The 23,302-nt window shown below is 52.4% G+C and overlaps 1 protein-coding gene across 1 annotated transcript in view; it reads right to left on the minus strand.

Annotated features, from left to right (window-relative positions):
* The window catches only part of PDIA5 (protein disulfide isomerase family A member 5), an 88,012-nt gene that overhangs the window by 52,306 nt on the left and 12,404 nt on the right, over positions 1–23,302 (minus strand). Inside the window, exons 2-3 of the mRNA XM_037051469.1 lie at positions 12,300–12,426; positions 9,273–9,360 (exon numbers count right to left, since the gene is read on the minus strand). Coding sequence (XP_036907364.1) covers positions 9,273–9,360; positions 12,300–12,426 — 215 coding nt within the window. The remainder of the gene's footprint in view (positions 1–9,272; positions 9,361–12,299; positions 12,427–23,302) is intronic.

A 23,302-nucleotide genomic window follows, 5' to 3' on the forward strand; every position in this document is an offset into this window, starting at 1 on the left:
TAGGCCACACTACTAAGACTGCTACAAAGCAGCTTCACCTAATACACAGAAACCAACACAGAAACACTGCCAAAATAAGCACATAAAGAAACATGGCCCAAATGAAAGAATAGAACAAACCTCCAGAGAAAGAACTAAACAAAATGAAGATAAGCAACCTTTCACACACAGAGTTCAAAACACTGGTTATAAGGACACTCAAGGGACTCATTGGGTACTTCAACAGCATAACAAAGACCCAGGCAGAAATGAAGGTTACACTAAGCGAAATAAAGGAAAAATTACAGGGAACCGACGGCAGAGTGGATGAAACTGAGACTCGAATCAATGATTGGAATGTAAGGAAGAAAAACACATTCAATCAGAACAGCAAGAAGAAAAAAAATCCAAAAACAAGCAAGGCTAAATCCAAAAACAAGCAAGCCTCTGGGACATCTTCAAATGTACCAACATTAAATCATATGGGTGCCAGAAGGAGAAGAGAAAGAGCAAGAAATTGAAAACTTACTTGAAAAAAAAATGAAAGAAAACTTCCCAAATTTGGTGAAGGATTAGACATACAAGTCCAGGAAGCACAGAGTCCCAAACAAGATGGACCCAAACAGGACCACACCAAGACGCATAACTAAAATGCCAACTATTAAAGATTCTTTAAAGCAGCAAGAGAAAAGTAGAGAGTTACCTACAAAGGAGTTTTCATAAGACTCTCAGTTGATTTCTGAAAAGAAACCTTGCAGACAAGAAGGGGCTGGAAAGAAGTATTTGAAAGTCATGAAAGGCAAGGACCTACATCCAAGATAGCTCTATCCAGCAAAGCTTTCATTTAGAATGGAAGGACAGATAAAGTGCTTCTCAGGGAAGGTCAAGTTCAAGTAGTTCATCATCACCAAGCCATGACTATATGAAATGTTAAAGGCACTTATTTAAGAAAAACAAGAAGATCAAAACTATGAACATAAAATGGCAATAAATTCACAACTATAAATAACTGAATCTAAAAATCAAATTAAGCAAACAAGCAGAACGGGAACAGAATCATAGATACGGAGATCATTTGGAGGGTTATCAGTTGGGAGGGGGAAAAGTTACAGAGGATAAGAAGCATAACTGGTAGCATAATAGCTACAAAATAGACAGGGGGAGGTTAAGAACAGTATAGGAAATGGAGAAGCCAGAGAACTTATATGCATGACCCATGGACGTGAACTAAGGGGCTGGGGATCGCCCGAGGGAGTAGGGGAGCTGGGTAGAGAGGGGCAAAGGGTGGAAAATTGGGAGAACTGCAACAGCATAACCAATAAAATACATTTTGTTTTTAAAAAAGAAAGTTGCTAAGAAAGTAGATCTTAAAAGTTCTCTGTCACAAGAAAAAAACTGTAACTATATGGTGATAGATGATAACCAGACGTTTACTGGGGTGATCACCCCACAGCACATACAAACATGGAGTCATGCCGTACACCTGGAATGCAGGTTATATGTCAACCACATCAATGAAAAATTAAACCATAAAAAAAGAAAGAAGAAGCTGCTGTAAAGGCACCCAGCCCGCTGCATCCTCACTGGAAACTTCCTGTGGAGCCCGCGGTGGAAGCCCCACTGCCAGGGGTACAGAGGATCTGAGAGTCTGGGCTGCCCATCCCACAGGCTGTGGCAGAGCCACACTGACAGGCAGCAGGTTCATCTGGGAGCAACTGTGTCTGGGGCGCCCCTCTCCTGTCCAAATTAATTCCCTGGAAGAGAGGGAGGGCTCAGCTAAGGATGCTCACAACTGTTCCCTGGGCACTTTCCTAGGCCAGCTTTGTTCTGCTACCCTCAGCTGTTCCTGTAACCACCTTCCGTCCACTCAGCTGCAACAGCAGCACCTGGAACAGGAACCAAGCCACCAGGGGCTTCCCTCCACCCCACCCCGGCATCCGGCTGCATCTGGGGTGGCCACTTGGACTCCGTGAGGCACCCACTGGAAGGGAGAAGAGCTGCCTCATGCTGGCTCTCTCTTCCATCAAGCCTGGCTGGCGGGGACTTCTACAAAGCACAGAGAGCAGTGACAGGGTTCAGAGTTACCCCAATTCCTGGCTGCTCAGCCAGAAACCACTCCTTGGAAAAGCCTGCTGCAGTCTTGGACCCACTGTGAGCCCAGCCCATGCTTAGGAATGATGGTCCAAATCAGCCAACTTGACTGAGTGGATCTGGGAGGCCTGCTTCTTAGTGAAGACCCCCATCTGCAGCCCATGGCCCCCATTCCAGACGAGCCAATCACAGTTCAGCCTCTGCCACAGGGCTCCACACAACCTTGTCCCCCCTTAGGTTCTACGACACTCCCCAAGGACTCTCCCCTACCCTCTGCACACATACACACATGCACATGCTCGTGCACACGCATACATCCTCAGAGGACATGGCTCCCTGTTCTCTGAGCACCTCTGCCACCCACCTCCACACTCCCTTCCCTGCTGGCTCTCTCCTATCTGGCCGGCGTGTCCACTGACTATTGCCCTCATCAAAAAGTTTGCTCCATGAAGGTGAGGGATTCGTTTTGTTCACGGCTGCTTCTGCAGGGTCACAACAGCAGCCGGCACTGAGTGGGCACTGTACACTCACCAGAAGGAATGAGTCAATGGATGAAGCTGTCTTGTCCCTGCGGGGAGGGGCCTCTGCACTGCTGGCTTTCTGGGCCCTGGGATCTGTCTACTGAGCTCCAGCAATTCCCCCAGGTGACACTTCTGGACGGAGCTCCTCAGACCGGCTCCCCTCCCTCTGACAATTCCATCTCCAGCGTGTGTGTGTGTGGTGGGGGGGNCAGTGCACTAACTGTGCAGTACAGACAAAAGTCGTAAGAGTTCAAGAAGGAGAAACGGCCCAAGCTCAGGGACTTCAAAGGATCTGGGTTGAGAGATTAGGCACAATTGTTCTACTGGCTCCCTCCTTTCCCTAGCCAGTGACAGAGGCTCTAGAGGGGAGAGAACATAGGCAGTAAGCAGGTAAATGAGATGCTTCGCTGGAATGAAGAGGAAGGCAGAAAACTGCCATGGATCACAGGGAGCAGCCGCTGTGCAAAGGGCCTCACCTGCCACTCTGCTCGGGATGCTGGAGCCCAGCCTCCCCTCTGCCTGGTGACTCACCCACAACCTGCCACATCCTATCCCATCCCTCCTCCCTTGGCTCTCCTCTGCAGAGAATGTGGACAGAAAGATTTCAGAGGCCAGTACACACTTCCCTTCCCAGCCCAGGCCCAGACAGGCACACGCACACGGGCATCTCATTTCAATTTGTTGCGGGGTGGCTGCTGTGGGTGTGTGGTGCTGTGTCTACCAGATCTTTGGGGACAGGGCTGACCATCCATGAGACCAGCACCTCCCACTCCAGGGAGTCAGACCCAGGGAAGAAGGAGGGGTGGGGGAGGCAGGAAGAAAGGGAAGAAACAAGGTGCTGGAGGCTCGGCAAGGGAGGGATGTGGATTTCCCAAGTCGCAGCCTGGTACCAGACCCTGCTGCAGAAAGACCCAGCTGCCAGCGGGAGTGACTGACGGCCTCTAGATCTGGCTCTGCCATTAACCAGCGTGTGACCTCTAGCAGGGCCCCTTGATTCCCGAGCTGCAAAATGTAGGAGCTGTCCACGTGAGCTGAATGGAACTTTTGATTCCTCTGCAGGGTCAAGTACGACTACAGCACCGAGGCAAGCTGCCTTCACCCTCAGGGGCGACCCAGGAGCCAGGCCCAGGTCCGAAGGTAGAGACTCAAACAGATCTGAACCTCTGGCATCTCCCTCCTAGCCCCCTGACCAGACCCTCACCCAGCCCCTCGGTGTTCTACGCCCACACAAACCACAGCGGCGTCCTGCAGCTGGGGAGAACCCCACACTAAGAACCTGAGGCTGGGCCCCGTGCCTGTCCTGGCCACTGTGTACCCTTGGCTAACACAGCCTCCCTGGGTTCTGTTTTCCCACCAAAGAAAGAGTAAATCTCTCTCTCATCTGCCAGGTCTGACATGGAGGGATTCTGAGTAGATGAACCTGTTACCCCAAGGCCGGGTCGGAGACGAAAGGTAGAAAGTGCCCTCACCTCAGAGACATGAAGAAAATGCAAGACAAGGAGCAAGTGAACAGGAAATACTGTCACAGTGACTTTCAGGTGCCAAATACCAAGGACGATGTGAACAAATGTAGCTGGAGGATACAAGGCAGGAGACAGAACAGTCCTAGAATAGCTGGGCCTTAAACTTGGGCAGACCTTGGTGGTCATGCAGCACTCTCTGGTGACAGGACCAGCTGTGCACAGTAGGGACCCTCCCAGGCCTGGCTCTTCTCCCTGGCACCCACCTTGAGAAGACACGGAATGAAGTATAAATTATGCAGCATAGTTAGTAAAAGTGACGGGAATAGAGGGCAAGAAGTGTGCCTTCTCCTCCCCACCCGGCCTCCCCAGCACAGCCACCCCACGGCCCTGCTGCTCAGTGAGCGCACGTCAGCGTGCCAGGCGGGATCAGGAGACATGTGGACACGGTGCTCCTCCTGGGAGTCTCTTTATCCCGTGGCAGTAACACTAAACAGGCTCGCAAGTAAAGGAGCAAATGCGAACTTCAAATATTCTTTACAAGAAAATATAGGACTTCAAAATATGTCATGCCTACCCTGGCAGGCCCCAAATCTTGGACCTGGGAGGGCAGCACAGCTCCCAGGGAAATAAAGCAGATGGGAAAAAGAAAGCAGGAAAGACGGAAAATGCAGTTAGGTAATGACCTTAAACCCTCAGGAAAAGAAAGCAGCGAGTACAGACAGCCTCCTCGCAGTCAGAATCAGCCCCAGGAACGAGCACACCGGGCGCGGCCGCCCAGACAGCAGCACTCCAGGCCAGGCCGGCCGAGTTCCAGTGCCAGCCAGGCCGCCGGGCACGAGGGGAATACCAACTCCCGCGCACACCACCCACTTAACAGCCAGACAACTGCCAGCAGACAACCCGAGTGTGGCTGCTGCGGTCCGGGCCAGGAGGTGGCGTGAGGGGCAGGGAGAGCTGACAAGCCCTGGGACAGAAGCCAGACACCCTACAGACACCTCACAGCCACAAGTTACTGGGACCTGGGAGAAGACCAACACAGACAGGTACATGTGCCTGCGAGCATGTGTTCAATGGTAGGGAGGAAAGAGCCAGAAAAGCCAGAAAAAGAGGAAGGAAATATCCACACAGAACAGAAAAAGAGCCAAAGAATGGGCAGCAGGGCCCAGAGAAGGGAAGAAACAATACAAACCAGTCAGGGACAGGGAATAAAGGGCAGACGAGAGAGACACTCAGGGGAGGGCTGGAAAGGTACAATGCAAATACCCAGAACAGGGAGAGATGCACCCAAAAGGCCCCCAAAAGACGGGAAGACACACCCCTACCACACACACACACACACACACACACACACACACACACACACACACGTGCTGCACACCATGTGTGATTTTCTGGGATTTTCTGAACTAGGCTATTTACAGATGTGTGCAATTTGGAAGACTCAACTACACATTTCATAAAACATTGAATGCTGTTTTATGTCCCTCCTCCAGAGAAGGACAGCAACTTGCCAAAGGTCCCAGAGCTGCTGGCCATCAGAACCTGGGCTCAGAGCCTGGCCTCCTGACCTGCAGTCCTACAAAGCGCACCGCACCCTGTATGACTTCAGAATCAGGGCAGAACACCCATGAGCTGGGCTGACTCTCACGCCCAAGCCTCTTCGGGGGCATCCTCACAACCGCCAAGGGCTCCTCACCCAAGAAGAAGCTGCTGAAGAACAAACACCACTTCTCTCCAGCTTCTTGAAATGCCCCGAACAATCTTGGCCAGATGAAAAATAACAATGGTGGTATAGGATGTCACAGTTAAGTTCTATTCCAGAAAGAACTTTTGTTTACCTGACCCTCATCATGCAGCTAGGAAGAGAGAATTATTGTCCATGGTAGAGATGAGGAAACAGACTCAGGGTGACTGTCCTATCTAAGGTCCAAGGGCTGGCAAGTAGCAAAGCTGACACTTCAACCCAGGTCTCCACCATTATGCCTCTCACATCCATGCCCAAAGAAGCCTTGAACCAGAGTGCGATTCTCTCACCCTGGACTGCCGCTGCTCTCTTCACCTGCTCCTTAAGGGGGAAAAGCAGAGCGGGCTGTATACTCCTGACCTTTCTGGCACCCCACCCCAGCCTCCAACCCTTCCCTGGCAGGGGAGGAGGCCGAGAAAGGACAGGACAGGAGCTGGGGAGGCGCGTCTGGCTGCCCACCTGCTAGTTAACAGCAGCTGAGATAAAAAGCAAGCAGTCGCTGGCTCCGGCCCACCTCCTTTCCCCAGTGCAGACAGCAACAGAAAGCGTTCCTGGGGGCACTTCTGCCCATCCCTTCCCGTTCAGACTCATAAACCCAGGCTGAATGCATTGAGGGCAACAGCCAGAGCTGTCACCACAGAGCCTGGGGTTAAGTTGGCAGGGTGCCCTGGCCACTGACAGTTGCAAGTTCGGAAGTCTAGGAGCAGGACGTCTGGGCAGAAGGGCAGAGCCGCCTCCCGCCCTTGGGGGTCTCATGTGACACTGGTCTGTGAGAAGTGCCACTCAGGGTGGCCCGCATGGACTAGAGCCCTGAGTTCGTCCCCTGGGCTGCCTCTGGTTTCAAACACAAATACTCCTGCTTCCAACAAATGCATTACAGCCCCTCAACTCGGGCACTTACCTAAACTACTGTAAAAGCGATTGAGTACTTCAGTTTACACTTCCTCTTACAGGGATAAACTGAGCGGTAACTACCTGAACAGTCCGTCCTTTTGTCCTCAGGTTACCTCTTCGAAGGTCTAAGGTGGCCCCCTCGGTTTCTGTTTCAGCACATCAAGAGTCACAGGATTATTTCTCCCGCTGGCACTTTGACGCTGCCTCCCAATAAGTCCTGCTTTCTAACCGTCTTAGTCTGTCCTCACACGCTCCCCCAGCCAGGCCCCAGGAGGTGCTCAGGGCCCACGCTGCGGGGAGCCGCCGGCAGGCCAGGGCACACTAAGGCCCGGTACTCTGAGGTCTCGGCCCCTCAGAGATTTGAACTCTACCTCCTTCATGGAGCTTTCTCAGCCTTTCCAGGCAAATGAAGTCACTCTACACAGACAGACTCCATTTACTGCACTTTCCACCCGGACTACGGTCCCCTGATTAGGTGTCTGCCTCCTCCTGGCACTGTGAGGACCCCTTTATCCTTGAGGACACTTTCGCCTCCTGTGCACCTCAAGGCACAAGGGCGATGCTTGGGAATGCTTCGTGGGCAGACCCAGGCGGATGGAGCAGCTCCATCCAAGCTCTTATGCCCACTTCTGCCACTTACCAGCCTCCATCAGGCAGAACTGGCATCACCTCAGCTGTGGGGAGTCCAACGCACCCTCTCCTCTCTAATGGGCTCTGTCGCTGTGCCAGTCACATAGTGCGCCTCTGGCAAACTGCTGGAGATAAGACACGCCCGGGAGACGAGAACACTTCCAGACCAACTCTGAACTGGAATCCGCCGTGGCTACATCTCACCAACTGTCTAGGGCAGCGGTCCCCAACCACCTTTTTGGCACCAAGGACTGGTTTTGTGGAAGACAATTTTCCCCCAAACTGGGAGGCAGGGGCAGTTTTAGGATGATTCAAGTGTATTACATTCAAGCTCACCTCCTGCTGGGTAGCCCAGTTCCTAACAGGCCCCGACAGACGGGTACCAGTCCCTTGCCCAGGCACTGGGGACCCTAGAGAGTAGTTTCTTCCATTAAGTTGGTGTCAAAACAAATCTGGAGGTGTGAGGCCAGATGTGCATGCACGTGCACACGCACACGCACATGCCTACAGCGAACACCGCTGGGCCGGGCCGAGGCTTCCTCTCCGGGCCTCACTCAGGGCTTTGTTAAAAGAGGAATCGCCTTCAATTCTCTCCAGCCCCAGGCAGGATGGGCCTGAGGCCATCAGGTTCATTTGTAAAACGGCTGTTTAGAACTTGGGTTGTGGAGAAAGAAGACCGCACTGGAGTGGAGCCCGTTAAAGCTCACTTCACCCACAGCCTAGAAACAAGGCTCGTGACCCAGGCAAGGTCAGCCACAGTCAGGGTTTAAAAGGCCTCTGTGGGCCACCCAGGAAAAGGACTGCCGCTTTTCCCAGCAGAGCCCCACCTCTCCCCACCTAACAGAGCGCAATTCTACCCCCACCCCCGCCATCTTCCCCAAACCACACTCCCGATAAAGCCCGAGTCCAGGTGAGAAGTGGCCAGACACAGTGGAAACACATCCTGTCCTCAGTCAGAAGGATGTGTAAGTGCTGTTCACCCAGTACAGCGCAGTGCCTTGCACTCAGCTGGTGCTCAACACACGTGCAAACGACAAGCCTGGTCTTAGCTACCTTTTTTCCTACATTCATTCACTATCTGTGTGTCTTTTCTGTTTCTGCCAACCTATGCCGAACTGGGAGCTAATGATACAGCAAGAGGTATGTGTGTATAAAATCCCAGCACCAAAGCACCAGACACAGAGAGATGTGGAAATTATTCTTAATGACTGAAAAGGAAGGAAAGCGGGGCAGACCCTGGACTCCAGCTTCCAAACTCTAAAGACTCAGAGGAATTCCAAGAAGAGGCCCCTTCCCCACACTAAGCAGCCCTGCTTCCTGTGGACGCCCTCCTGCAGGCTGGCACTCGATTCTGACGAGAAAGTCTCCCGGAGGAGGGGGGTCAGGAAGGAGAAGGAAGAAAGGGAGCTCACGGCACTGGCATTGGGACAAGTGGGGGTGGGAGCACAGTCAGCAGAGACAGCTGGAGGACTAAGCCCCCCATCCAGGATGGACACATCGAAGGGGTCACCGGAAGCCAAGACAACAGTCAGGTCTGCCAGCCGATTCTGCCACCTTGGGCTGCAGCAGGTGGAGACCTCTGTCACTCGCCGGGGTTGGGGGTGGGGGGAGCCCAGGTTCTTGCTGCCAATGCCCCTCCTCACTGGGTCCCCCTGAAAATCACCTTGCCTCTCTGGTCATCAAGGCCCCACCTATAAAACAAGTGCCCCCTCTGCCACCAACAAAATCAAGTGACACGGGACAAAATAAAAAGCAAAAGCACTGTGGCAGAAGGAAAGAAGAGGGGTGGGCTGGAATGGACGGGTGGGAGAACCAGGACCAGCCCCTCTCCAGGGCTGCTACGCACGGCTTTCTGCAGCGTCTCTCCCTCCCCCTCCCTCTCAGACTGTGAACCAGGGAAATTCCCTACCCCACCCCAAAGCCCCCAAGGCCCCTGTCCCTAGGACATACCCACAGTCGACCCAGCAGATGGTGCCTTGTCCTTTCACTGCTTGGGCCACAGTGGACAATAACCTGAGATGACTTTCAGCTGCAGCCTCTGTAGAGAAAAAAATAAACATCTGTGCCCAAACACAGCAGGGCCACCCCCACCATCTCCCCTCAGGGACAGGAAGGAAGGAGACCAGTCCCAGAGCAGGTGGGGTCCTGAGTGCCAGTTACAACGTGGTCCCCATGATCAGCAGTTCTGCAAGGATGGCTCTTTTCAGAAGCCTCTGTGCCACCATGCCCCCGGCCCCCCTTCCCCACAGACACAGAACCCCCAGCCCCACTCCCGCCTCCCCCAGAAGCCACACCTCGGCCTCACTCTTCCAAGAATCTCTGGGCCAGAGTCAACTCCCAGGAGAATCTCTGACTTGCTACCTTTCTCAAACAAATTTTGAAAATTCTACAATGAAATAATTACAATTCTATCACTACAGCAGGAAGTGAGGTTGCCAATCCCACACTCGTCTGTCCTGGCACCCAACCTGGGAGCCAACAGGGGCAGGGACGGGACCTTCCTTCATTTGTCCAACATGCACTCACCTAGGGGCTTGGGACAACCTGGTGATCAGATGAAGTTTACATGTGACACCAGTCCCCGATGGACCAATGCCAAGTGTACCCACAGCAGATTTCACAGCCCACCTCCCTGAAGTGACAGGAAGAAGACCGGCCCTGGCAGCACCTGGGCAGTCAGCCGCAGGACTGTGGACCTCGGGGCAGGGCAGCAGGGACATAAGAAAGGAAGAGGGTCTGGCTGGTCCAGGCATCCGTTCCTGCAGTCTGGGCAAAGCACCTGGAAACTAATGTAGGAGGGCAGGTTCTTGGGGGTGGGCCTCTGTGGCCAGGATTTCAACACTGCCAACCTGCAAGGTTCCACTGCAGAGGGGCTGTGGCCAGTGTGCCACCTTCCTCTGTCATACCTGAGAGTTCCTTTGAAAGGCCCGCCAGGCAGACAATGGTGGGAAGAGCAGTCAGCTATCTTCCTCCCCACCCTGCCAAAAACCACGTGATATGTTCCAAAGCCAAACAGAAATGATGTCTGAATTATTTGCCTCCACAGATCTCCTTCTCTGGTGTGGATAATGGCAGCTGTTTATGAATACAAAGTGTGCTAAGCCTTTCATGGAAGCGAATAAAAAGCATCGTTCTAGAATGGTGCCAGGAACCCCCTCCAGGGGGTTCCAGGAGGAGGGCACAGCGGAGGTGGGAAAGGTGCTGCTCCACCACGCAGGTGGGCTCTGGGAAGCAGGGTGGGAAACCCAAGTAGAGCGATATGAGGCACCCCTCCCCTCCCCCTGCCTTTCAGCAGCAGAAGGGGAGCCGTGCTTGGAAGGAGGGGAGGGGGAACCCCACTGCTAAACTGTTCAGCAAGCCCGCTCAGAGTCTCAAGTCCAGTGCCCAGCCCGGGCCAGGAGGCAGGAAGGTGAAATAACCACCCACTGCCCCTGCTGATGCAGGGAGGTGCTGACGCGTGGGAAGCACGGGTAACTCCACTGCCACTGAGTGAGGCCATGCTTGGGCGAGGGCTGGAGAGAAAGTAAGACACTCTAGGTCCTGCCTCCTGCCCCACAAGCAGCTGACAGGAGACCCCAGCCTGCCACTCTCTAACTTACCATAATCATTTCCTGGTGGCGGAGTCCTCCGTCATGGCAGAAATAATACACTTCTTCCCACCTTCCAGCAGAAGCGCAGCAGGGAGGCACAGGGCACCAGCTCTACCATCTACCAGCTGGGAGACCTCGGGCAGGTCAGCGATTCTCTCCCAGCTGCAGATCCCTCACTTGTAACCTGGGCATTACCTGGCGACCGACACCGCCTCCCTCGTGGTAGAGGAGCAACCGAGAGTGGAGGGTGCACTGAGGAAGGTCCTCACAGAGTCCCCGTAAGAGGATAAGCTTCCGGGACGGGACTTACCAGGGAAGGAACTGAGTGTGTTCCTGCGCTGACAACAACCAGCGCCAGGAACGCCCGGCCGGAGGCGACACTTATGCAGGGCCCTACACCCCAGGCCTCAGGGGCAACTCTGCTTCTCCCTGGCCTCAGTTTACCCCTATTCCTGACAGCAGAGAAATGGCAGGCATGTGCTGGGCTTCCAGCAACCTCAGAGAGCATTTGCCAGGCCCTCCGGAGGACAAGGAGCAGCATGTTCCAGGGCGCCTGGAGGATGTGGGCTCCAGGAGTGACACGTACCCCGATACCCATCAGCCCCAGTGCCAAGGATGAGCTGCAGGGAGAGCTGTGCCCGGATCTCACCCAGACAGGGGCCGCTACTTCTCTGGGGCACAGAAAACTTGGCATCATCGGGAGCAGCAAAAACGCTTAACTTGCTGGAACAATATCAACAGTCAGATGTTCAAAGTCAGGGCCAAGAGCCAAGCAAACCTCTCTCCATCCGCTATGCCCTTGCCTGCCCCAAGATCAGAAGAGGCAAGCTGCTGCTCCCACCCCCACCGAGGCCGCTCTGTCCCTGCCTTGTCCTGCATACGACAGGACTGCAGCCCAGTCCAAACTCTGTCCTGCGTTCCAATCCCAGAGTGGGACAGACGGAGGCCAGGCAGGGTCAGAGCTGCCAGCCTGCGCACATGCCCCCAAGCCAGGGACCATTTCAGCTGACAACAGGCTGGCCCAACCTGTTCATCATCAGCTCCAGAGAAGCACGCCTGTCCAGGAATTCAGAATGTCCACCCCTGGCATCCTCTGTCCTCCCTCACATACACGCCATCTCCCTTCTGAGGTAATGAGGCTTTGTCTAAGAAACACTTATGAAAGAGAACCGACACAACCTCCCTGGAACCCAAAATCAGCAGAGCCAAGGCCCCCCTGTGCCTCTGCCCCATCTTCCGAGGAACACTGACACACCTGGTGGCCCTCGGACCCTCCCTGAGTGGTTTTTGGTCCTAAGGTCTCGCCTCCCACCTCTGCCCCCTCTCATTCCCTTCCTATCCCATCCTATCACCGACAGATGTTCCCAAGGCCAGGCTAGGCACTCACCTGATTTGGAGTAAAGCACTAAAACATTATTCCGGGTCCTGAGAAGTTTTTTCAAGTCCTTGGGGTCAGAGATCCTCTCAATGAGCGAGGAGACCTTGGTGGAGGACAGCCGCACTGGCAGGACCACCTGGAGATCAAGGAGACAGGGAGGGTGAGCCTGACCGAGGCTCCCAGCCAGGCCCACAGCAGAGCAGGCGCCTGTGGGTACAGGCACATTTGACTTCTGAGGGATAGGGTGCACTGTCCCTTCTTGCAAGACTAGAGCTGCCTTTTTACCCCATCCCCTCTCCACGTCACCACACCCCAACACTTCCCTGTCCACTCTTAGTCTCTAGGCCGCTGTCTTCTCCACGCACAAGGCTGTGCAGACTGTGTATGACGTGAGCATGCTGCATGGACGTACTCACCGCCCACTCTACCAAGTCCTCCCCAGGAGGCCAACATCTGTATTCTGCTCTGCACCACACACTGGCGCGGCGTGGAAACTCCATCCCACTCAGAAGCACCAAAACACAAAATCCAGAGAAATAAGATCACCTCTGATGTTTAGGGTGAGAATGGATGGGCTGTGTTCCCTACTCAGTCAATTATCTCAGGAAACCAGCCAACAAAAACGGGCTAATGGTCCCCAAGAACCCTGAAAACCTAGGGCACCGGAGATACCAAGTCACCTGTGCAGGCAGGTGAGCTGTATGATGGGTAAGCTGAAAGCAGTGTGTGCATGCATGTGTGCGTGTGCGTGTGCGTGTGTGTGTGTGTGTGTGTGAGAGAGAGAGAGAGAGAGAGAGAATATTTTAGAAGTCCAAATAAGGAGCAGTCACACAGCAGACCCCCTCACAGTGGCCAAAGCCCCTTTGCCTCGCTGGCAGAAAACCCAGGGCTTACTCGGTGGCGACTATAAGCAGAAGAGCTCTGCTGGGAGACACCAGGCAGAGGGTGGAAGTGCGGCCCTGAGAGACGACAGGGGGTTAAGGGGAAGTCTACACACCGAACCTTGAGATCAACCACGCCCCTGAGCCCCATGCCCCGAATGCTGCCAGTCTTATTTACCCAGACAGGAGAAAGGAGAATTGTTCTCTGGGGCAACTGGGAAGCCCAAGAAAAACCTCAAGAAAGTGACTTGGCGATTCTCCCACGAACCAGCTAAGTTCCCACTCAAACACCCACCGAGGCCCTCCCAGTAAACAAGTGCCCTCAGCCCCTCCCCACACTCACTCTAACCACGTGCCAGGGCCTTGCTTTTCAGTACCTACAGACAACCAAGGTGTGCCAGACGGCTGAGGGGGGCCCTTAACACGACAGACAAGGGCAAAACAAATTTATGGAAAGATAAAACTTAGATTAAAAAGAAAGTGAAAAGAACAGAATAAAACAACAAAACTATAATGATTATTCTCAGAGAAATAAAACATTGCATCCGTAAAATAAGAATAGAATGTTATGAGAAAGGAACAGTCAAAGAGAATTAGGAAAAAAACTCTCAGAAAGTAAAACTCATAAAAATAAAAAAATCGCAACACAGTTGAAAGTAGAATTGAAAAACATCCTAGAAAATAAAACAAAAAGATTGAGAAATAAAAAAAACATGGACCAAAGGATAAGAAAAATAACAAGCTAGATCCATTAAGTGCAAAAGCCAAATAAAGGAACTCCTTAGCCCTGGCTGGTGTAGCTCAGTGGATTGAGCACAGGCCTATGAAGCACAGGGTTGCTGGTTCAATTCCCAGTCAGGGCACATGCCTGGGTTGCAGGCCAGGTCCCCTGTAGGGGACACATGAGAGGCAACCACACATTGATGTTTCTCTCCCACTCTTTCTCCTTCCCTTTCCCTCTCTCTAAATTAATTAATTAATTAATTAATTTTTTAAAAAAAGGAATTCCAGAAAAAGAAAACAGAAGAAAAGAAATTGTCAAAGAAATAATTGAAGAAAATACCCCAGAATTGAAGGATGTGAGCTTTCAACTGAGAGGGCCCCGCATCAAGGGAAAAAAAAGAATAGATGTGAGTTTCACAGAATGAAAAAAAACCGCCACATATTAAAGACCAAGAGTCGGAACTGGCCTCAGACTGGCCATTGCGCACCGGAGGACAGTGCAGCACTGCCTTCATAACTGTCGGCTGCCGTGACTGCCAACTGGCCCTCTCCAACCAGCCAGACTTCAGAGGTGAGTACGGATTAGCTGGACTTCAGGACTCCAACGTGCACAATTTACTGTCACCGCACCCTCTCTCAGGAAGCTACTGGAACGCATGCTCCACCGAAACAAGATATAAATTAAAACTGATGAAGACATGGAATCTTGGAAACAAAGGCTCCAAGAGGAAAGGGGCAGAAGAATCACCATGTTGATGGTGAAGAGGAGGCCAGGACAACTGTGCAACAGCCCACAGAGCAACCAGCCCAGCAGGGGCAAGGACAGGGGATGTAGAAGACCGTGGTCGGCGACAAGAGGCGACTGTGGATTATCTGATGTGCCCGATCATTTCAGTCAGTTAAGCTATCGACCAAATTACACAGCTAATAAGAAGCAGGGCCAGGACCTGAACCCCAGTCTCTTTAGTGACCCCACACCCTCTCGGTCCACTACCTCTCTGCAGCCAGAAGTCTTGAGTCTGAACGCTACCACTCGACAGCTAAGATGCCTAAGTAACGGCACTCAACCTTCTGGAGGCTTAATGCCTGGCATCCGACGACGAGATGGTAACACCGCCCTCATGGGACCGCTGTGAGGTGGGACAACCTGGGACAACTCACCGCACATGCTTTATAAATTCTATAGCACTCCAACACTACCACTACCGTCATATATAATACAAATTCCCATCTCCGCAGAGAACACAGAAATGTGGCCATATCCTTGTGTTTCTAAATAAAATTTGCCATTAGGTTTCGAGGTTCCTCCTCCCCAGGGTAAGACCACCGGGGAGGAGGAGCTGAGGAATTCCCCTCCCCCCATTCTGCCCTGCGGGAGCCACCGATGAAGCCTAAAGACCACTGCCCCAACGCAGCCCACCTTGAGAGGGTACCCAAAAGTTAACTACACCTGAGTATTACATGTTATTCATTCCACTGCTCCCAGAGAGATAATGGGCTTCAGATTAAAAAGTTCACAGCTCAGGACTTCCGCCAAGATGGAGGCATAGGTGGAAACACTGTGCCTTCTCCCACAACCAAGTTTGACTACAACAAAAGTTTTGGAGAACTAGGACACACCCAAAGACCAGAAAACTGAATTATACGGAAGTCCGACAACTACGAACCGTTCAACAGGGACGGTAAGAGAGGTGGAACCAGCAGCGGAGCAGGGTCAGGCAGGACAGATCCCCCGACCTAGGCGCTAGGCGTGAGGGCAGCCCAAAGCCAGTCAGGGTGCGGGGCAGACTGACCAAGGTCGCACATTCGCGCACAGTGAGACAGACCACACAGGCCCCAGGGGACGAACCCAGTGGTGGAGGGCTGACGGCAGTGGAACGAAACGCGTGGGCCTGGTGACGGTGGTGGCTGCGGTGCTGGTGGGGGTCCCGGCAGCAGGCGAAAGAGGGAAGCCATTGTCCCTCTTTGACCCCGCCCCCACATACAATGTCACAACCCAGCGACTTAGTTGCCCTGTTCTAGTGAACACTTTAGGGCTCTGATCCTGCTACACGTAACAGACATGAACAGCCCAAAAGATGGCACAAGAAGAACTCAAAGTCCCAGAGCCAATAACTCTAAGCGACCAACAGATTGCCAGCCTCTCAGAAGCCCAATTTAAGACACTATTTATCAGGATGCTCACAGAATTGGTAGATTACAGTCACAAATTAGAGGAACACATGAAGGCTAAACTAATTGAAATGAAGGGAGATGTCCAGGAAACCAATAGCGATGGAAAGGAAACTGGGGCTCAAATCAATGGAATGGACCAGAAGGAAGAACGAAACATCCCACCAGAAAGGAATGAAGAAATGAGAATTCAAAACAATGAGGAGAGGCTTAGGAACCTCCAGGACATCTTTAAACGTTCCAACATCCGGATTATAGGGGTACCAGAAGGGGGAAAGAAACAGCCACAAGTGGAAATCTTATTTGAACAAATAATAAAGGAGAACTTCCCCAGTCTGGCAAAGGAAATAGACTTCCAGGAAATCCAGGAAGCTCAGAGAGTCCCAAAGAAGTTGGACCCAAGAAGGAACACACCAAGGCACATCATAATTACATTAGCCAAGACCAAAATGAAGGAGAGAATCCTAGAAGCAGCAAGGGATAAGGGGACAGTCACCTACAAAGGAGTACCCATCAGACTGTCAGCGGATTTCTCAAAAGAGACCTTACAGGCAAGAAGGGGCTGGAAAGAAGTATTCCAAGTCATGAAATCCAAAGACCTACAGCCAAGATTGCTTTATCCAGCAAAACTTTCATTTAGAATGGAAGGACAGATAAAGTGCTTCTCAGATAAGGTCAAGTTCAAGGAGTTCATCATCACCAAGCCCTTATTATATGAAATGCTAAAGGGACTTATATAAGAAAAAGAAGATGAAAAATATTAACAGTGAAAGGATAGCAAACACACAGTTATTAACAACCACACCTAAAACAAAAGCAAACCAAGAGGACAGCTAGATCAGGAGTGGAACCATAGAAATGAAGAACACATGGAGGGTTAGAAACAGGGGGGTGGGAGGAGGAGAAGGGGGGAGAAGGCACAGAAAATAGCATAGACAGTAGGTAGAAAATAGATAGGGGGAGGGCGAGAATAGTAGGGGAAATACAGAATCTAAAGAACTTGAGACACATGGTTATAAACTAAGGGGGGGAGAGTGGTGGGGGAGGGAGTGTGCGGGTGGAGGGGAATGAAGGGGGGAACAGAACAACTGTAATGGTATAATCAATAAAATATATTTTTTAAAAAAAGTTCACAGCTCAGTACACATGGTTAAAGAGGGAAAAATCTGTTGGAAAAACACATTGATTCTGCTGTTTTTAATCCTCAAATAATCTGCAGTTAAGAAAAACAACTGCCTGTGCCCAGTGCCCTGGTGTTCTGGACCTGTGGACCAGCCCTCCTGAGACTAGCAGGCACCTGTGCTTCTGAAACTAGGGGGAAGGAAAAGGGGAGGGAGGCTGAACCCAGGGCCCACCTGCCCAGGCAGCTGGCACGCAGCTGGGCCACAGCGACGACACAGTGTCTACAGAGAAAACCGCAAGAGCCAGGTCTCATGGTATACCCACAGCTTCCTTCCTGTAAAACCCAGTGAATCCCTCAGGCCATCTGATCAGTAACCAACCTCAGAGTCCACAAACCACGTCCCAACCAGCCACCAAAACTTCTGACCCTGCGTTGACCCTCACACAGCAGAGAACTTAAGTTCAACCAGGGTACACTGTGCAAACTGCCTCTGCTTGAACGCCATCACCGGGTGTGACAGTGGGGCTTCCAGCAAGCACTGCCCACAGCCAGGTCTTTACAGGGGGTCTGCTCCCCACCTGCCCTGGCAATACCCGGTCCCCTAGGCTAGGAGCTGGCTCTGCAGGACAGGACCCAGAACAGTGCCTGGCCCCTTGAACGCCTGTAGGAAGCGTTCGTCCAGCATGACAAACACGACATGGCACAGTGGTTACCACACTGCTGACCTGCGCCGAGACCCCCACTAGGAGCACGGTACACAGTGAGTGCATGGTGCTCTAGGGAGACCTGGCAGGGACCACTCACACCAGACAGAACAGAGCACAGTCGGTGAGGGTCTGGGTGGCGGCGTGGTGGGAGAGGGCAGATGAAGCCAGGCTGTAGGTCCTGAAGCCTGGCTCGAGAACTTCATTTGGCCATGACCTCAGGCTGGGCCGCTACCAGGAGGCTGGAGGTGCGGAAGGAGGAGAGATCAGATGGGTGGCTGCCCGAGTGGAAAGAAATGGGTCAATCCAAGAGCCTCAGGGAAAAATAACAAAATTCAATGACTATTCACATGCAAGCAAGGAAAGAAGAGAAAAGAGACTAAAATGACCCCAAGGATTCTGGACTAGGGGCTGAACAACAGCCAAAAATGAAAGACTTGAGAAGCAGCAAAGGATTTTGTCTTATGCTGAGGAAGGTGACAATCAACTCAGGCATGCAGACATGGGGACGGCTTATACCCCAGTATAAGCCGGAGAGGGAGCCTCAAAGCCAACAGGGTCTCAGCGCAGAGGTTTAGAGGGAGAAGCCCACGGAGGGATCACCTCGCTTGAGAGGAGGAGGAAGGACAGGGGGACAGACAGAAGGAAAAGGTGGGAAGTGCTGCATCAACACAGACCAGGGAGGAGACACAAAAAAGCAGTGACTGATCCGCAAGCAAAGGCCATGGCGAAGTGCCCGGGCATCAGGAGAGAATCTTGGCAGTGCAGGGGCAGGGGGGTAGACAGCCCAGTGCTGAGAGGAGACAGCACGTCCAGCACAGGAGCTGGGGTGACAACGGGAGCGCAGGTGACCCACCAGGGTCAGAAGAATGAGCTGTCTCCACTGCCCATCTGTGAGCACAGGAGAGGCAGGGCCTGGAGATTTGGGAGTGTCAGGGGAAACAGGCAGGACAGCCAGACCCACGGGGAACCAGAGATTTGACGTGCAAAGAGCTGAGATGCCAGGGTAGCATGGGGGGGGGGGGGGGGCGGGGATGAAAAGCCCATGCCTGGCCCCAGACAGACCCTCACCTTAGCAGGCAAACACAAGGCCAGGCAGGAGGGCGGCCCTTCCCCCCTCTCCTAAGCCCAAGGGGATACTCCTCCAGCCACTTAACATTCTCCTTTCTCCTCCACTTCAGTCTACTTTAACCTTTGCAGTGTGCACACTCCCTCCTTTCCTTAAGATGCAGCTTCAGTGAGCCTTCCTACAGATTTCTTAAGTCACGACCCACAAACCTTGATAACAACAATAACTACAGCAACAATAACAGTGTTAACGATCCACGAACTCTGCTTTGTCAAGCCCTCAGGGGGGAGAGGGCAGTGTTTGTGAAGTGATTCGGAAGCCAGACACCTTTAAAGCCAGCCATGGAATTGCTGCTGGCCTTGGCAGGCTCTTTACATTCCAAGTCATTCGCTTTAGAGGGAGAAGAGAGGACACCCCCCCCCCNCACCCCCCCCCCCCCCCCCCCCCCCCGTTCACCATGCAAATTCCTGATCAGCTCCAATAACTGCTTCCTTTCTGCTCACCCATCAGCAGCTTCAGCAGGATTTGTATCACTGCCGAGCTGCCCTCACAGGCTGGGCTGAGACCCATAAACCATTCCCCCAGTGCAGAGCAAAACAAAGCTTGGGAAGGATGGCCCACCACTTGCTGTTGCTGGGAAAGAGCAAGTTCTTCCCTAGTTCTTCCCTAGGCCCCCACCCCTGTCATGGTGCAGCACCCCACCCCCAGAACACTAGGACCCTCCATCAGAGTAGCAGCCCCCTCTATGGCTAAGCTCCTTCCCTCGACAGAGTCCACGGCCTTCTGCAGAGCCCAGCAGCACCCAGGGTCCCTGCATGTAAGACCTCTCCCCACCCCCATCACTGCAGGAGACAACAGGGTGGGGGAACTGGGTTCTCTCCTCTTCCAGGCTCTCTGCAGTGTTCTCCTCACGAGGGTCTGCCCATACTGGGCCCGCCAGACCAATGGCCCTCCGACCTAACAGCCACTCTCATCTGCTCCCTTTGTGTTTTCCCACCCCTCAGACGCCACGGAAGGAGAGCTGCTTCTGCAGTCAGACACACCTGGGGTCTCACCGGGCACCCTCATCCACAGCATGATGATCTCCGAAGTTACGACACCACTCAAAGTGTCATTTCCCCACCTGTAGAGCGGAGGGGACAATGCTGACACCTGCCTTCCAGGGCTGGCTGAAGATAAAACGAGGGGGGAGGAGGGGGCAGTATACAGAGAACCTAACATAATGCGTGGCATACCGAAGTACATAGGAACTGTAATTATCTTTAGTAGTAGCATCAGTGAGACAGGTCATAGAGCAAGGACAACAGTGAAGTGGACACCACCTCTTCCTCTCCAGGGCCCAGCCTGCAATCAGGCAAAACAGCAAGCACATCCCGACAGGAAGAAGTGTGCACGTACACACACTCAGCACCATGGAACCTGGAATAACCACCCATCTGCACAGCGACCCGGACGCGAGGCCATGCAGCACACGTTAAATGCCCCTTCCAGGTTTTGTGCCCACGTGCCCCTCACAAAACCCGATGAGTGGGTACTGGATTCATCCCACAGAAGAGGAAACTGAGGCTCAGAGAGGCAAAATTGCTCATCAGGACCACACAGTAGGTAAGCAGCAGAGCTAGGACCGGAGCTTAGGCTCCCAGCTCCTGGCCAGAGGTGGTGGTCTGCTTCTCTCACCCAAGCTTCCTGGACTCAGGGCAACCCAGGCTGAAAGGAACACGCCCTTCCTAGGCAGGCCTCATCAAAACAGCCAGGAAAAGCCCTACTCTTCCAGATCCTGCAGTAAGCAGCGTTCCAGCAGAGATTTACACTAAGCCTCTGACTCCCGCAAGCCCAGAGCACCTGTGGTCTGCCCCGATTCTCGGGGGTCCTGGGGTAATTAGCCCCCATCTGCTGTCAGTCAGGTTCTGGCCAGAAGTCTGTGCCCCTTCCCACTACTCTCTCCCTCCAGCACACGGCCCACGGCACAGGCTCCTCCCTTAATTCACCCACCAGGCTAAAGAGTCACCAGGCTAAAGAGTCATACGATTCTGAAGAATAATAGAGAGAACAGTCCCTGTCACATTACACTCTCAGCTTTAAAAATCTCCCAATCTCTGGGGTGTGTGCCAGTACCCTCCTGTCCGCTCCAGGCGGGGAGGCTGTCTGCCCTTACAGACTCATTGCTCAAAGCAGCCCATGAAGCCAGAGGTATTCAATTACATAAAAGCAGCTTGCTAAAGGAGGAAGATTTGAGGACAGAAGCTTAACATTTAGGAAAAAGGGTGGAGGTGGGACTTGACCTTTTGTGCTCTGTCACCTGAAAAAAGATACCCTTCTTATGCTGGGAAGCTATGAAGAAGCAGTGAAGAATTTAGTGTAACTCACATTTTGCTCAAAATAGTTTTGAAATGTCAGAATCCAAACGTCTAGATTCTTAAGAGGCTGGTGGTAAAGGGATCCAGGAAAAATGTTAAAAACAGATGACCTAAACCCAAGGTCAGAGAACTTGAGCCAGTTGAGAATTTAGAGCTGGAAGTTTGGTGGAAAGAGCCCCGAACCCAACTTCTGTGCTGGCCCTGATGTTTCCTGGCTGTATGACCTTGGATACGTCCTCTCTCTTCTCTAAGTCCCAGCTTCTTCCTTTGTCCCTGAAGCAGCTCCAAGTGATTTCCAAAGTCCTCTCCGGCTATGGCGTTGGCAAATGCACCCTCACGACCAAATCTGTCCTCAAGACTGCTAGGAGAGAAGTGCTGCAAGGCACCTACACCCTGCGCTCTCTGGCACGGAGCCACCACATTAAAGCCCCACCTCTCAGCCTCCCGGTGGCAAGGGTGGCCACAGGACTGAATTTCAACCCCCGGAATGGAAGCAGAAGTGCTATGTGGCAACCTGTAGGAACTGTCCCTACCAGACATCTGGTATGAGTCTTAGTCCTCTCCTCCTTCCTGCCAGCTGGAATTTGGAACGATGACTGGAACTCAAGCAGCCACCTTGAGCCCATGAGGACTAAGTATGTGGAGTAACAAGAGAGAAGGTATCTGGGTCTCTGACACCGAGAGTGATACACTGGCCCCAGAACACCCTTCTCCAGGATTCTCCAGGAGTGAAATAAACGATCTTTTAAAGGCACTATCACTGTGTCTTCTGGCACACACACACAAATAGATCTTGAGTACCTACTGAAACAAAAGCTTTAACTAGAAAGAAATATTAATATCTGCTCCAGTTGGGATATTTCAAAGTGTCTAGGCATCAAACCATGCATTATGCATCAAATAAACTGTAATAAGGAAAGAGACAGACTAACAGGTTTGATTTACTATGTTCCTGCTAATTACTTAGGTTTCAGTGTGCTTGTTCTTATCAGGTATCCTGGTAACAGCTACCCACAAATAAAAGGAAAAGTAGCTAGTAACACTCCTATTTCCCTATAGTCTCAGACCTTTACTAGAAAGGGGACCATTGCAGGAGGCTGAAAGGCCAAGACACGCACTGCAGCTTTAGCTGGGCTGGTTGGTTCCCTGACACAGGACGCCGCTCAACATTCCTCACATGCCGTCTCTGGCCTCGAGGCAGGCCCTCAGAGCCCAGGACTCAAAACCTCCTGCGGCTGCTCAACCTAGTGGGGCCTAGAAGGGAACTAAAGATGTTAATCTGCAGAAATCCCTGTCCTCCACTCACCACTGCATTGTGGATCGCTCCCATCACCAGTAAGTTCGCATTCCTCCCCTCCGCACGCCATTCTGTCAGCGTGCCACAGTCTGAGGAGAGCACACCCGGCCCCTCTGAGGGTTCTGTAGGCGAGCACCACGGTCCTCAGTTGTGCCTTCAGGCCCGCACCGTCCGGAACGACCTGCCTGGACACAGCTGTGCCCACGAGTCTCAGAGCCGTCCCAGGGCTGGGGGTGGCGTGCCAGTCCTCAAAAAGAGTGACGTGCTGTATTGCACTCTACTTATTTAGGGAAACAAATACCTGTGCTTTCATAATTCAAAATACAGAAAATTATTCAAATTAGATCTCAACACAAATCTTGAATGAAAGGTCAAAGCTTTCTTGTTTAATTTTGTTTTTTTTGTTTTTTAAGTTGAGAATCACCACTAGTGAATTTCTTAAAATACGGGGCCCAACTACCTGTCACACAGCGCTGGCAAAAGCCTAAACCAGTACCATTCCTTTGGAAAGCCACGTGGCACAATCTACCGAGCATCTTAGCAGTACTTACGCTCCCCGCCCGTGTAATTCCACTTCTGGGCATCTGTCCTGAGGAAGTTAGCGGAGGCTCTGACACCGACATGACTCACAGGGTCTTACTCACAGGAGTCGAGGGTTGTAAACAACCTAAACGTCCCTAAACAGT

Source organism: Sturnira hondurensis, unplaced genomic scaffold (assembly GCF_014824575.4).
Source record: "Sturnira hondurensis isolate 20B ecotype Veracruz unplaced genomic scaffold, ASM1482457v3 Scaffold0007222, whole genome shotgun sequence".
NCBI classification, from domain to species: Eukaryota; Metazoa; Chordata; class Mammalia; order Chiroptera; family Phyllostomidae; genus Sturnira; species Sturnira hondurensis.